A 16811-nucleotide genomic window follows, 5' to 3' on the forward strand; every position below is an offset into this window, starting at 1 on the left:
CTGTTATACAAGTACACAAGTGTTTGGCCTTTGTTGTATTTTGCTCTTCATAATGTGCCGTGCAGTGAATGTTGCCAAGCCACAAACACGCATATAATCCAAGTAACTGTGCACACACAAATGATAACAGTCACCACATTATCATTTGTGGTACACCACAACCAAGAAACGGGCAGAGAAAATTATCACTGACTCCTCACACCCTGGACATTACTTTATCCAACCCCTCCCCTCCGGCAGGCGCTATAGATCCATCCACATTAAAACCACCAGATTTAAAAGCAGTTTCTTCCCACAGGCGATCTCCCTACTAAATAAATAAATGACTGATAATACATAACACGTAAGCGTAAAAATATTCATCTGTTGCCAAATTGACTACACTGTAGTACTCATCCTACATGTTGTGCACTTTACTGTTTTGTAAATATTTCAGATGCTGCTAAATTACATATCTGTATATTGTGTGTATATAATCTTATAGTTTGGATAATTTTGTGATTTTGTGTTTAATGTTTAATGTATACGTTGCTTGTACACTGTATCGTACCATTACTAGAGAGATACCATCAGCCGGAAACAAATTCCTTGTGTGTATCCACATACCTGGCCAATAAATCTGATTCTGATTACACCATGGTAAACATGCCCAGCTTTGTTGTGTGTTGCAGGCATCATTCTAAATGTCTAATTTTGTGAATACGTTTGCATTTAGAAATATTTAGCCCCCCTCACCTTTAAACATATGAGATAGAAAATAGTCGTATCTAATTACCCGATTGCATTACGCTTCCTCTCTACTGATGTTGATCTCCACCCTGATTGAGGAGAGCCAAACCTAACACACACCCCCGACACGTGTGCAGTAGCCGACTGCATCTGTTTTTACCTGCATGAGGCGAGTTCATATGCGGATCAGCTTTGTGTACGGAGAGACACACATTAATCAACGCATTAAATGCAGGGGTGCCAAAAATTGTGGATTGTGTGATTTTTATTTCAAATTCTACAAAATGTAAATTTCTTGTAACTAATTAATTAAATCCTCTAAACCTTTTTTTTATCAGATGTGCCAATAAATGTAAAGGGAGTCTGTAGTTGTAAAAATGGACACACCCCACATTTTTTTCTGATTTAACACTTCAGCTGCATTGGTTTCCATTGTTGTGCAATGTACAAAACGTTAAGGGCGGGAGGAGTAGTAATTGGTCATGTCTGAGAGACTGAGAGAGAGCTTATAGTCCGGATTTAGCGCCATCTGATTTACACCTTTCTGGAAGCTCAAAGAAGCTATAAGGGGAAGAAGATTTTCATGTGATGATGATGTGAAAGCAGCAGTGCATCAGTGGCTACAAGCTCAACTAAAAACATTTTTTGCTGGTGGCATTAAAAAGTTGGTACGACGCTGGGAAAAATGCATCAGAAGGTGAATATGTAGAAAAGTGATGTCATTTGTTTTTTTAAATTCTTTAAAAAAGTGCAGAAACTTTTTGAAGAACCCTGGTACATATGAATGAAATCGCTATTCGTAGACAACTTGAACAAAATGAGATGGCCAGCAGCAAGGAGTCACTGCAGAGCTCTCTTACCTATACAAGTGGGTAGCACTGTCGCCTCACAGCAAGAAGGTCCTGGGTTTCATATCCAGGTGGGCGGGCCAGGTCCTTACTGTGTGGAGTTTGCATGTTCTCCCCAATGTCTGCGTGGGTTTCCTCCGGGGGCTCCGGTTTCCTCCCACAGTCCAAAAACATGCAAGTGAGGTGAATTGGAGATACTAAATTGTCCATGACTGTGTTCGATATAAACTTGTGAACTGATTAACCTTGTGTAATGAGTAACTACCGTTCCTGTCATGAATGTAACTAAAGTGTAAAAACATGACGTTAAAATCCTAATAAACAAACAAACAAACAAACAAACCTATACAAGGTGATAGGATTAGCAGACATAGCTTAAAAAAGACACAGCAGACACAGCTTATTCCCCCTCTGTATGTAAAAGAGATAGAGTACCTGTAGCAGAATGGGTAAACAGAGTAGAGCAAATAGATAAGCTGGTCGATAATCCCCTAATACTAATTGAATGTTTGAATGCCACAGCCTGGATTTGTTGCAGACTGTGTTTACCATTTAATTACTACAATGTTTGATCGTATAACAGCTACTCCCAGCATAATGATGTACCATGTGACAAAATACAATTAATCTCATACATATTTGATAAAAGTGGCAAACTCTTGAGATGAGTTCACCTTCCTAGACGCCAGTTCATTATCTGCAAATACTTTCCCACAACAATCTAAATAAATCTACATAAGTGTATGTCTACTACAACTTGCCTGTACAGGTATGAACGCTATTGAAGAACATAAACAAACAAAAATGTACTAAAATGACAGCTTGTCTGATTACACTGGTAAAACATATGCCATTGTGTGACTACTTCCACACATTGCATGACATATACAGGCCTAGTCAGACAATGTGGTTATGCCCAAAGGAAGTGAAACATGAACTTACCATCTGTACCAACAGAAACACGACTTCAGGTTTCAATTGCAGTTGTACCTTGTAACTTCATTTCCCCTAAACTCAAAATTTTTAAAACTCAATGCACTTCGTCAAGAAATTTGTACTGCCGTTTTGTTTAGCGCTTGGCTTGAGTGGTGTGGTAAAACGTCATCAAAGTGCGAATATGAGACAGATCTGCATTTGTGTGGAATTCACTCTGAAAGCTCCACATGTATCTCTCCTGTTTCACTTTTAAGCTTGTCTTAAAGCTCGGGGTGCTGAGAAATTGTAAGAATCAGCTTTTCAGAGAGAGTGTAAAATGCTTATTGTTAAAAAAAAACTTAATTTGACTTAATGTAATAAAAGAACAACACAGGAACAGAAACCCCTCTTAATTATTACTGCTCATAAGTTCTCTCCACTAATGAAGTTCCTTGCTTGTTTAGTACAATAAGTCACGTTAAGCTTTGTGCTCCATAGGAAATAACTGAACAGCCAGCACAAAAACGATTTTGCCACTTCTCATGTGAATGCGCCTTTACTGAACAAGCTAAGGAAGACGATATTCCTAGATCAAGCATCTCCACGATTAAGAATCATAAGGAAACAATGTAAAGGTAAAGTGCAGGTTATATTGTATTTTATTAACAGGAACACATTAACAGGTTTCCCATACATCCTTATGGAAAAAATACCTTAAAACTCAACGCCTTTAAAACTCAATGCCTTTGAAACTCGACGCCACTCCCAGAACCAGCTGACGTTGAGTTTCAAGGTACCACTGTAATTTTATTGTAAGAAGATAATCAGTCTACCAGTCACTTTACCACCCTGAATTTGTCTTCATGAATAGTAAAGACAATGCACGAGTGGCACCCAAATTCCACTCCACAAGCTGGGCACTGATGTCGGTCAAGAAAGCCCCAGTTGATGTTCCATTTAATTCCAAAGCTCTTCAGTGGGGCTGATGTCAGGGCTCTAAGTAGACCACTGGAGTTTCTTTAAACCAAGCTTTTTCTTCATGTCTTTGTAGAGCTTGCTTTGTCCACAGTCATGCTGGAACAGGAAAGAACCTTCTGTAAACTGTTGCTGCAAAGATGAAGCATGTAATTTCCTTTATATAATTAATTTATTACACCTGTGACTGAAAGAAGTGGTGTCCCAATACTTTTGTCCATAGTGTTTCTCAGCCTGGAAATGTTAACAACTCTGACGCCTCAGCAAACCACAGCAAAGCTCTTATCTCCAAATGGATAAAAATCCCTCTCCCTATCAAAATCACCTTCCTGAGCACATCAGTGACTCATCCAGAAAGTAACAAACATACCCAAGAATCTACAGGTCTTGTTCAGCTCTAAGAAGGTTAGCTTTCGTGTATTCATTATTCAAAAGGAACTTGACATAAATATAATTTTGGGTAAAATTGCAAGGTGAAAGCCACTGCTAGCTTTTACTGCTAGTAGAAAGATTTTCTCACATTTGCTAAAAATGTTTTGGGCATACTGGTGGCACAGTAGCTGGTTTTAAGTCAAATTAGTCATCACAGAAGTGCAGAAGTACTTTTTTGTTGGACTCCTTGTAGGTAGAACAGCTTCCACTCTACTGGGAAGGCTTTCTACAAAATTGTCAAGCATGTCTGTGGGAACTTGTGTCTATTTAGTGTGTAATGTAAAATGTACCTTCTGGTTAATAAACTTTATCTGGCACTGAGAATATATAATGTACAGTATCTGTTCATTTAAGTAAATCTAGTAAAATAAAATAAACACCTTATCATGTATCTTAAAATGTGAATGAAGCATGTATTTATAATTATATGAACATTTTAGCCTAACTTGAAAGCTTCAGCTAGCCACAACTTCCTGTTTTACAAGGATATAAATATAAACTGGTACAGATACCGAGTTGCTTTAGTCATTCATTAAAATGCGGAAGATTAGCGAAACTTCTGACTTTCTTGAAGCATGCAGTGCTTATAAAGACATACTTACACTAACTAAACACATGTTCATATCCGCTGTTAAGGCAATAATTAGGATGTGTTGTTAACACCCCCTCATTTCCTGACTATGGGTGGCCATTAACATGCCACATACTACTGAAAGCCTACACTGATCAGCCATAACATTAAAACCACCTCCTTGTTTCTACTCTCACAGTCCATTTTATCAGCTCCACTTACCATATAGGAGCACTTTGTAGTTCTACAATTACTGACTGTAGTCCATCTATTTCTCTACATACCTTTTTAGCCTGCTTTCACCCTGTTCTTCAATGGTCAGAACCCCCACAGAGCAGGTATTACACTGATATGGTGATGGTGTGTTAGTGTGTGTTGTGCTGGTATGAGTGGATTAGACACAGCAGCTCAGCTGGAGTTTTTAAATACCATGTCCACTCACTGTCCACTCTATTAGACACTCCTACCTAGTTGGTCCACCTTGTAGATGTCTATTGCTGCAATGGTTACACAAAAAGAATTTACCATAGTGCAGGATATGTGATATTTCATGGCTTGTTTCCTCTTAAACCCTGGCAGTAATGCTATGATATTCTAGACTTCATAAAATACCAGGAAGTTTGAAATCTGAAAAATTTTTTCCCAGCAAATCTGAACACATCTGCAAAGCAACTTTTCGATCTTTCAGCAGGATTATGATCCAAATGTCACACCAAATGAATTGCTGACCACAAAAGTAAGATTTATAAAGACAGGATTTGACTAGTTGTGTGCAAAGGAGCTCCAGTTGCCTGCACAGGTCCTTGGGTTCAATTTTGGATGAATTAAACTTGGACTGCAAATTTTCCATCACCAGTGCCTGACCTCACTGATTCTATTGACTGAATGGGCACAAATTCCTACAAACATACTCTAAAAAAAATAGAAAGGCTTCCCTGAAGAGTGGATGAGGATGAAGAGTGGATGTTAGAGCTAGAAAAGAAATACAGCGGAACCTTGATTTAATGGACCACCATTTAACAGTTTACCTGACAAAATGTGGAGAATCAAATGTCCGGTGCAATTGTTTAATGTGCAAGTGCAAGTGTACCAAGACCAGTAGTGCAGTAATTGTCCACTAGCAGGCGCACGTCTCTCTGTTTACATAAGTGAGAGGCTTTGGTTAGTTTGGAGCCTCGCTTTGTTCTCGCCATTTCCTCTGTGTTTTATGCTTAGTTATGCACCAGCACTGCTCCAGTAGCCACCAGCAGTGCTTCAGACTAATAGAATAATAGATACTCACTATACGATCACGGCAAAACACATCTACTCCACCACATGAGGTAAATAAAATTTCTCCCCTATTAGTAAAGTACACCAATTTTAATATGTATTTACGGCTTTTACATTACATATTGATACACTGATCAGACATAATATTATGACCACCTTCCTAATATCGTGTTGGTCCTCCTTTTGCTGCCAAAACAGCCCTGCAGCTGTGATGCGCTGTGTATTATGACACCTTTCTATCAGAACCAGCATTAACTTCTTCAGCAATTTGAGCTACAGTAGCTCGTCTGTTGGACCGGACCACACGGGCCAGCCTTCTCTCCCCACGTGCATCAATGAGCCTTGGCCGCCCATGACCCTGTAGTCGGTTTACCATTGTTCCGTCCTTGGACCACTTTTGATAGATACTGACCACTGCAGACCGGGAACACCCCACAAGAGCTGCAGTTTTGGAGATGCTCTGACCCAGTCGTCTAGCCATCACAGTTTGGTCCTTGTCGCCCATTTTTCCTGCTTCTAACACATCAGCTTTGAGGATCAAATGCTCATTTACTGCCTAATATATCCCACCCACTAACAGGTGTCGTGATGAAGAGATAATCAGTGTTATTCACTAAGTGTTATTCACTGTAAGTGGTCATAATGTTATGCTTGGTCGGTGTATATCTATTTATGTTGTTCATTTTACTGTTTTAAAAAAAAAAAAAAAAAAAAAAAAAAATTCGCTGTTTCGGAAAATCGCATTTTACAGACCAGTGCTCCCCCCGTTTTAGTCCGATAAATCGAGGTTCCACTGTAATTCAGTAGAAAAAACAATGGTTTTGGAACTGAATGTCCAACAAGCTCATGGTCAGGTGTCCCCAATATTTTGTCCATATACAGTAGTGTCTTTATTAAGCATTCTAGAAGTCTGGGTGTGCCTTAGTCAGGCAGGCTTAATGCTTTGTTCTGTCTGCGTTTGGAAGCTTACTAACATCAACATTTAGTTTACTCGAAGAGTCGCCACTAGATGGAGGAGAGTTATAGATGTAACAAACACATTTCAACATTGGCTTTACAAATGTACACGTTTTAATTCTTCACATTTCACAGTTGGCAGATGGCTCAACATAGAAAAATAAATAGACAAAACACAGTCATGAAGCATTTAGTGCTAAATGCACTATAAGTAATAAGTTTAGATTCATGAATAAAAGCATTTTTAGGTGGAATGACAAAAAATGAATGAATACATTCTCTGGGGTGTGTTTTCATTGTACAATGACATCTACAAACAGATTTTTTAATGCTTTTTAACGATAGGGGCAATTGCGTACACTAATGGACGATTTTATATGGTATACCTACCTTGTACGTACATTCTTTTACCATTGTACAAGCTAAACCCACCATAGATGCACATTTTTATCCACCAGTGCAAAGGGACCTTAGACTGACCAGATTATTTGGGTGGTGGACTATTCTTAAAATAGAACAGCAATGGCACTTCCAGAACATAATAGTGACAACTGTGTGCGTTTCTCTGGTATTTTAGAATCAGGTACAGCAGCTTTTAATTACTGTTTACACTTACTGGCCTCCTTATTAGGCACACATAGCCTGTTAGCACAAGTTATGAGTGTCGAGTTAAAGAGACAATGCACAATGTTTGTTCATCCTCTTTAAGCTTACTGAAACTACGGTGTTAGAAAGCCCAACAACACTCCTGCATCTGATCTACCAGTACGAGTACATTACACACTACCATGAAAATTGTACAGAGTAAATGCTACACTACATTTTATACCTACAAAGTGAAACAACACAGTAGGTATACAACATAAATAGTCATTGAACGTACGCACAAGGTGGGTGAACCTAATAAAGTGGCCGGTTAGTGTAGGCCCTACCATTATCTATAATCTATCTATAATCAGTGGTTCTCAACTTTTTAGCAATAAAACACAGAAGTGACATCCAAATATTTATATATATAATACTTATATATTTTTTAATATTTACCTTTTATTAATATAATTATTATATTATGTTCATTTAGGAAACACTGTGTACAAGGCTCCAATTTATTACAGACCTTCATTTACTAAGACCTAGAAACAATTTACAGTTGCCAGTCTATTATCTATGCACGGCATGGTGGCTTGGTGGGTAGCACTGTCACCTGACAGCAAGAACATTCTGGGTTTGATTCCCAGGTGGAGCACTCCCACAGTCCAAAGACATGCAGTCACGTTAATTGGAGATACTGAAATAGCCCTAGGTGTGAGTTTGTGTGTTTGTTTGTCCATCTTTCGCCAGTAAACTGTACCCCCCCACAACCCTGAACAGGATAAAGCGGTGGTAAAACAGACAATAAATACATGGATCTGTTATCTGCATTATTTTGGAAGTCTGGAGAAAAGCAAAGCACACAGAGACAAAAGAAGAAACATACAGAACGTCCTGCAGACATTGATGGGTAAGGATCAAACCCAGGTCCCAGCTGCAGTGCAACACCCACACTACCAGCTGTGCCACATTTAACCATTATTAAATAGTTATCATATTACAATAATTTATTTATTTGTTTTTATTTACAAATTACTTTATTCTAGTCAGGGTCACAATAGAGCAGCCGAAATCACCCAGAAACAGAGTGCCCGGACAGAGTGCCCATCAACTGCAGAGCAATGCATGTTTACACAATCACTCTCTCATGCCTGTGTTTGAAATGAGAAGATTGAAATGTATATTTGTAAAGATATCCTCTAATTTACATAAATCAACATTTTATGACTTTGAATGTGGTCTGACTTTGAATATATTAAAGATATGAAATTTTTTTTGTTGATATTAAGTGTGGGTAAAGTCACTGGAATTTCTAGTTTTTAATCTACCAAAATTTTCACTGATTAATGATATTATTATTATTATTAATATATTATATTATTATTATTATTAGTTTTGAATTGGTCATAATTCCAGTAATTGATTATTATGATTATGATTATTATGATTATGATTATTATTATTATTATTATTATTATTATTATTATTATATAGTTTTGAATTGATCAAAATTCCAGTAATTGATGATTGTTATTATTATTATTATTATTATTATTATTATTATTGTTGTTGTTGTTGTTGTTATCATATAGTTTTGAATTTATAAAAAATCCAGTAATTGATAATGATTATTATTATCATCATATAGTTTTGAATTGATAAAAATTCCAGTAATTGATGATTATTATTATTATTATTATTATCATATAGTTTAAAATTGATCAAAATTCCAGTAATTGATGATTATTATTATTATTATTATTATTATCATCATACAGTTTTAAATTGATCAAAATTCCAGTAATTGATTATTATTATTATTATTATTATTATTATCATATAGTTTTAAATTGATCAAAATTCCAGTAATTGATTATTATTATTATAATATAGTTTTAAATTGATCAAAATTCCTGTAATTGATTAATTATTATTATTATCTTATAGTTTTAAATTGATCAAAATTCCAGTAATGTTTGATGATGATCATTATTATTATTGTTATTATTATCATATAGTTTTGAATTGATTACAATTTTTATGTAATTTTAAATTGATCAGAATTCCAGTGATGGATAAAATTACAAGACATTATTATTATTTTTATTATTGTCATTATCACTATTATTATAAGATGCAGCTTTTTTTATACCAACCAGCAGCGGATTCTTATAGACAACTTTAACATGTATGAACGATAGCACTATTATCTCTATATTCTTCTATTGCTTGTGCTGGCGTTGTGACCAGATAGTAGAAGTCACTGTTGTAATGTCAGGAAGGTAAATGTCCATCTGGCTTTTACTCCCTCAGACACAGCTAAATGCAGCTGCTAAGTCTACATTACTTGACTGGAAACATGAGCTCACATCCAATATTAAAATAATTATTAAAAGAAATTGAATCTGTTAGCTGGGTGCTAATTACAATTACACTTACACCTATCAAGCTTGTTTAGATTGACTGGTAGTGAATGATTGACAGGGGGCAGGAATGCCACCTGGAGAGCAGGATCAGCAGGTAAGCTTCCTGTCATGCCATAGCTTGTTGAAATCCCTAACAGTCGTGTAAATGTTATTTGTTTATTTAATTGAAAGTGGTCTTTTTAGACACCTAGCTTTCGCAGTACAGGGGCCACACAGTGGCGCAGTGGGTAGAAGGTCCTGGGTTTGATTCCTTTTCTGTGTGGAGTTTAAATATTTTCCCAGTGGTCTGTGAGGGTTACCTGAAGGTGCTCCGGTTTCCACCCCCAAGTCCAAAGATGTTAAGTCAGGTCAACTTGAGCTACTAAAATTGTGTGGCCTCGGATGGATGGGTGACCTTTCGGCCAATTAATTACCCTAGCTAACACTATGTATGTCGAATCATAATAAATATGACATATTCTGAAATGCTTGGCTAGTATCCAATAAATAAAAGAATAAATAAATACATAATTGTGTGCAAGCTGCTAACATATCAGAACTCATACACTGGGTATTACCTAAGATTAGAATATGGGCGACATGTTTAGTAGTGCTAATTTGACAAATGTGGTGGATGTTGTGGTTTATTTAAAACATTTCTAGTGTAAACCAGTCTGCTATTATAAGATGGCAGGAAATCACAAGTACATCGTGATCTAGTATATTCATAGATGGCTATCTATTACCTACATACTGTATAGCTAAGGTAAAATATTTACCCTGGTATGCTATAAAATATCTGCAACTCTTTTTTCATTGATTACACAATATGTGGCCAAAGGTATGTAGACACCCTTCCTAATAATTGAATGTGCTTGTTTTTGTCACATATATTGCTAACAGGTGTATAAAATTATATAGCAAATGGTAAATTATATGCTTTTATTATTGTGGTAGCAATGTGGGGAATCCTCTTTCTCTGTCAGCATGATTATTCCCATAAGCACAATCTAAAGTCTACTAAGACATGGTTAAACAGGTTGTGAGCAAAAGAGCTCCAGTTACCTATACAGAGCCCTGGTTTCAACCCAACTGAACACTTTGGAATGAATTAAACATGGATTAGTGCCTGACCTTAATGACTCTATTGACTTAACGGGTACACATTCCCTCAGGCAAACTATAAAGTCCAGTAAAAAGGTTGATGATATTAACACTACAAATGTCCATCAAGGTCATGGTCAGTTGTCCCAGTACCTTTGTCCATATAGTGTATAATAGTGATCTCAATGATTAATGTGGTAGTGTGCTAGGTTAGGTTTATGACATGGCCCAAATTCATTGTTAGTCATTATTTCATAGTATTATATAGCTAATGCCTTTTTGTACATATATAAACATGTATAGTCTATACAGGTACAAAGTACCTACATTCATGGAAGTGTTCCAATAATTCAGTCAAGGATAAAAACATTGGTTTGGTTTGTCCCTTACAGGCGTAATTAAACTTTTAACTTCAGCTGTACATCATTTTAATGGCTTTTAATTGCCAGTTTTCCAAGAAACAAAGTAAATTATTTCAAAAATCACAATATTTTAGGGCTTCTGTTCCTGCATTATATTTCTATGCATTAATAGCTGGTCAATGTACATACACTATATGTCAAAAAGAGCATTTGTGAGGTCAGGCACTAATGTCGGACAAGAAGGTCTGACTCAGAGTTAAGGTTCCAAATTCCTCCCACAGTTGTTCAGTGGGGTCGAGGTCAGGGCTCTGTGCAGGCCACTTGAGATGTACCTCAAACCAAGACAAACCATGTTCGAATGGTCCTCACAAACTGTTGCTACAGGGTTGAAAGCGTTCAGAGTCGTGTCCCAATACATAGTCTAGCAGCATGTTGATCAGTAAACCTCTCATTGACAGTGACATGTGCCTTGTATCCCTCTGCACTGCCTAGTTTGGCCAGCAGGTGGGGAATGAGGTCCGGTTGCATGTAAGAGATTGACTCTTGCATCTCATAAGCGTTAATTCGCTTTACGTTTCCCTATATATCATGGCTTCTTAGTTCTCTTCACCAGCTCTTTTTTTGGCATACATGCATTTCTCTGAAGCCGCGATGACGGATCCCTCAATGTTAAAACCACTTTATGAGTGGAAGGCGCTAGTGAAAGGGTGGGGAGTTCTCAGTCATAGCAGAGAGTTTCCTGTTTGTCCAGTTCTATTTTCTGCGCTATCCCTTTTCTATCCTTTGTTTCCATTGCGGGTTGCCTTTGATTCGTTATTTTGTTTATAATTATCTGACCACCCCTTATCTTGTTTTTAGGATTCTACCTTGATTAAATATCTGCAAATGGGTTCTGTTTCTTTTCTTGCAGGTGTGTTAGGATCACACAGTTACAATATTATTGATTATATACACCTACTAGCAATGGGCATGTCTGAAATATCTAAACTTAATAGCTAGGAAAGGTGTCTGCATACTTTTGACCATAAATTCTATGTAGCCTTTACGCCTGACCGTATTTTGATGCAACCCAGCTGTTGAGAACCACTGATCTACCCCGACTTTATCTACAGAACTAACAAACAGTACCTTTTTACGCTTTACCCAATGTAAGCAGTTCACGCATTTGCACAACAACTATGACAGCTTTCAAAAATACAATCACACACACGACCGAATGTACAACCATATTCCGTAGCAGCAAGCTTGTTCACACCCATACCAATAACCAGATACAGTAAGGGAGCTCTGGTAATGTTAAACAGCACAGCACTGGCATATATGCACGGTAATGAAAGGAGATTCCAGCACATGATGATTACATAATCGGTCTGTCAGGAGGACCAGTGTCAATCTTCCTGTTTTGGTAACTAGGCTCTAACATTACCTTACGCTCCCTTGACAATGCTGTAAACACAAACAATATTATACTAAAGTAAGATCTGGCACAATATCAAGAGATTTTTTTTGTCTCTGGTTTAGCAGGTCTGCCCTTTTGGATCGTTTGCTCAAGAACCTCTGTAAACATTGCACACCAACACTGTGCTGAACGCAGAGCACGTAACAAAAATGGTAAGCTTTATAAGGAAGAATGCGATGCCTCGTCCTTCCAAAAGCACTACATTGTCTTGTTGCCTAAAGTGTATGACCAGTTTTAAGTACATTCTCTGACAAATCACTGTATTGTTGTACTGAAGGGTGCCAATCATGTCGCATTCTCTGTTCTTGCACTAAAATATGATGGGCTTAATATACTAGGCTCCTGTTTATCGCTGAAGAGGAGCAAGATGAAACCTAAAATGATTACTTGATGGAAATGTTAATAGGGGAAGGTTGAAGTACTCTTCCACTTTTTCCTTTTCGTAAGGGCAGCTGGTTATATCACAAGCAGCAACCTTCACCTGTTGCTCCTTGTCAGAGGCTCGGATTTCCTCCGCCTTTAGAAAAAGGGGCGCTGGGATACAAGTCGCCTTCGGCTTGTAATGGAATGTAAAAAGTCTGTCTTTAAAAACACTAGGGTGTTGATCTCTGATCAGCTACCATTGTTATTAATGACATAGTGGTCATTTGGATAAAAAAATCCAAGATCAATTTTCTCACTGTGACAAGACGATCCAGGCATCAGTGGCTCAATTTTTATAACATCCTTGAGCAAATGAAATGACATTATTACAGTGAAGACATGTGCCAAAGGGTCATGAGGTAGCTAAAAGTAAAAGTATCCACACTGTAATAATATAGCCACCGTCCTAAATTCAAGTTGTCCTTAGCTTTGTACCTAAATTGAGATAATCAGCAAAATGTGCCAAAAACCGTCTAACCCTTTGTGCCAGAAACATTGTAATAGTGACAAGAATCAGCGCATTTTCATGTGTTCACTTACCAGATGTTTCTGAAGTTATTTAAACGCAAGAGAAGGTTTCTGAGTGTAATACATATTTAAATTACAGATGTTTTATTACAATTCCCATTTGTGTTTGAGGTCCTGCTGGCTGAAGAACAAGTGCCCAGCTCTATCATTCCACAGTTGGGAAAAGATGTCAGATTCGAGCTGGAACCCTTCGCACGTACTTGCCAGCTGTGGCCATCGTAGATATATCCGGATTTGTTCAGTGTGTAAGAAAACTGAGAGCTTCTCAGACACAGGATCTCCTGAAAGGCATATCTGAACTCAGGACTTCGACAGTATATCAGGGGATTAAAGGCTGAGTTCGCATAACCGATCCAATTCAAGATCCTGAAGGGTGTCTTGATGTCTCCCATTTCCCAGAGGTTGGATGCCACGTTGAGCACGAAAAACGGCAGCCAGCAGAGTGTGAAGGTGCCCATGATGATGCCCAGCGTCTTCAGCGCCTTGTGGTCTTTCAGGCAGAACCGAGTCTTGCGGTTCCTCACTTCGATACCGTCCTGCGAGGTTTCACAATGTAAACGTATGCGCCCTTCGATGCGGTCGATTTTCTGCAGCTGCCGGCGGGCCTCCTTGTAGACACGGGCATAGACGAAAACCATAATCACCAGAGGGATGTAGAAGGACACGATCGATGAGGTCACTGCGTAAGGTGCGTTGGTGTTAAACTCGCAGCAGTTGGGATCACGCCGGCAACGCTTGGCTTCAAGACCTGATGACACCCACCACTGCATGTGGATCGGCAGGAAGGATATAAGGGCTGCCACAGCCCACACCACCAGTACTATCCAGCAGGCCTTGCGCTTAGTAAGCACCGATTGGTACCTCAGCGGCCATGTGATCGCCAGGTACCGATCTAAAGCGATCACACACAAAGTCTCAATGCTTGCTGTCACGCAGAGGACATCGGTGGCTGTCCAGAACTCGCAGAAGAAGTTGCCAAAGTACCATTTGTTTAACAGGATGTAGCAGGCCCCGAATGGCACAACCAGAAGTCCCATGATCAGGTCAGCGCAAGCCAAAGAGCTGATAAAGCAGTTAGTGACCGTCTGTAAACGCTGGAAGCGTGCAATAGCAGTGATGACCAGAATGTTCCCGAAGACGATAGCCAGGACCAGAATTCCCATCAGGATGCCAAAGACTACGATTTCTACATCGCTGTACTGGGGACCACCTTGGGGTGACAGGGACGATGCATTTGACTGGTTTGATAATGTAATGTTGTCCACTTCCATGATCTACAGTATGAAAAATAACCAGAACAGAATCAGGGTGGAAGCCTCAAAAATTAGCTTTCAAAGCAATACATACAATAATCAAATTATATATATATTTTTTTTTTAAGGAAACTAAGGAGCATTTGTTCTAACTGTGTGAATAAACACAAACCAATAAATATTAAATATGCACTCACCTCAAGAAGCACTCTCCACTCCTCCAATCAACTCATGTATTTCAAAGATCCATAAAATACTTTTATTATATTCCTTTAGTATTCCAGCAAACCGTTACCTCAGAAAGTGTTTTTTAATTCACATTTTGCTCAACAGTTGGTGCTCAGAGACAGTTCCTCTTCTTGCTTTCTTTTTCTGTCTTTCCTGCTGTTCTTGTGCTTTCTCTCTCTCTCTCTCTCTCGCTCCTCTGTCTCTCTGAGCACTCGCGGCATTTGAGCACATGAGGGCTCAGTAACTGAATGTGCTTTTGACTACCACCTAGAGCCTTATAACAGCCAGTGACATCATGGCCCAAGCAGCCAACCAGAGGCTTTGATTCCTGTTCAGATCCAGACAGCTGTGCTTATGAACTGTGGTGATCTTTTCTGTATAAAAGTAAACAAAGAAGAGAAAGAAAAGTCTTCTGGGTTCATTCTTATTATTTGACAGGTTTCTGCTGAATTATTTTTAACATAAAAACAACAACAACAACAAAAACTGTATAAAAATAATAATATACCTAGAATCAGTACAATGTGTGTAATATTAATTCTACTGTATATAATATATAATAGATTTTTAACTTTGTAGCAGAAGTTTGGGAAATTACCATTCCAATACCAGCATGACTAAGGTTCAGTGAACGAAGCAAAGTCCATTAACACACAGTTTGTTGGTTCTCATACCCTAATTTCAACCACACTGGACACCTTTTTGAATAAACTAGAATGCTGATTGCAAGCCATACCATTTTATCCAGGCGGCACGGTGGCTCAGTGGGTAGCACTGTTGCCTCACAGCAAGAAGGTCCGGGTCCTTTCTGTGCAGAGTTTGCATGTTCTCTCCGTGTCTGTGTGGGTTTCCTCCGGGAGCTCCGGTTTCCTCCCCACAGTCCAAAGACATCCAAGTAAGGTGAATTGGAGTTACAAAATTGTCCATGACTGTGTTTGATATAATCTTGTGAATTGATGTACCTTGTGTAATGAGTAACTACCGTTCCTGTCATGAATGTAACCAAAGTGTAAAACATGATGTTAAAATCCTAATAAACAAACAAACAAACCATTTATCCCATTGTACCTGACCTTACAAATGCTCTTTCTGACCAAACAAGCACAAATTCCCACATACAACCTTAACAATACTTAAAGTAGCCAAATATAGTAGACCATTTAATTCTATTGTACCTGACCTCATAAATGCTCAAATTTTACATAATAAGCACAAATTCCCACTTACAACTTTAACAAAACTTGAAAAAGTGAATCAGGTAGTGTGTGACCCCCTACTGCCGATCAATCGTGTAGTGTGTAAACCATAATGATTTAAAAGACTCCCGATTACAAGAGGTCAAGTTGTGTAGTGTAAATGTACAGCGATCAACTTGAAAGCCATGTTATCCTATTGTACCTGACCTCATAAATGGAGGCCTGGATAGCTCAGTCGGTAGAGCATCAGACTTTTAACATGAGGTTCCAGGGTTCAAGTCCCTGTTAGGTTGTGGTTTCTGTCTGTTTAGTAGTCACTTGAGGCAATTTGTCTTTGTGACAACTTAGGTTAAGTTCTGAGAGTTGGTTTGCAAAGGAAACCCCTTGGTACAATGCTGTTTGCATAGCTATATATGTAACTTCATTGAATCTGTCCTCTAAATTGTTTGTCACTGTTGGGCCCTTGAGCAAGGCTCTTTACCCCTTCTGCTTGCAATGTACAGTATACACTCTCAGTTGTAAGTCGCTTTGGATAAAAGGTGTCTGCTAAATGCTGAAAATGT

General features: G+C 38.3%; 1 protein-coding gene across 2 annotated transcripts; it reads right to left on the reverse strand.

Annotated features, from left to right (window-relative positions):
* Window positions 1–3144: 3144 nt before the first annotated feature.
* adrb2b (adrenoceptor beta 2, surface b) lies at window positions 3145–15297 on the reverse strand. 2 transcript variants are annotated; one of them, XR_010014996.1, is made up of 3 exons: window positions 15022–15297; window positions 13584–14845; window positions 3145–3566 (listed from the first exon to the last, which is right to left on the reverse strand). XR_010014996.1 is itself a non-coding variant. In XM_063011394.1 (2 exons), the coding sequence occupies exon 2, from the start codon at window positions 14840–14842 to the stop codon at window positions 13640–13642; it is 1203 nt and encodes a 400-aa protein (XP_062867464.1). In that variant the 5' UTR covers window positions 14843–14845; window positions 15022–15297; the 3' UTR covers window positions 13484–13639. The 2 variants fall into 2 exon arrangements, 1 of the variants encoding a protein (XP_062867464.1); XM_063011394.1 differs by lacking the exon at window positions 3145–3566 and having other exon boundaries at window positions 13484–14845.
* Window positions 15298–16811: the final 1514 nt, after the last annotated feature.

This window comes from Trichomycterus rosablanca, chromosome 16 (genome assembly GCF_030014385.1).
Source record: "Trichomycterus rosablanca isolate fTriRos1 chromosome 16, fTriRos1.hap1, whole genome shotgun sequence".
NCBI classification, from domain to species: Eukaryota; Metazoa; Chordata; class Actinopteri; order Siluriformes; family Trichomycteridae; genus Trichomycterus; species Trichomycterus rosablanca.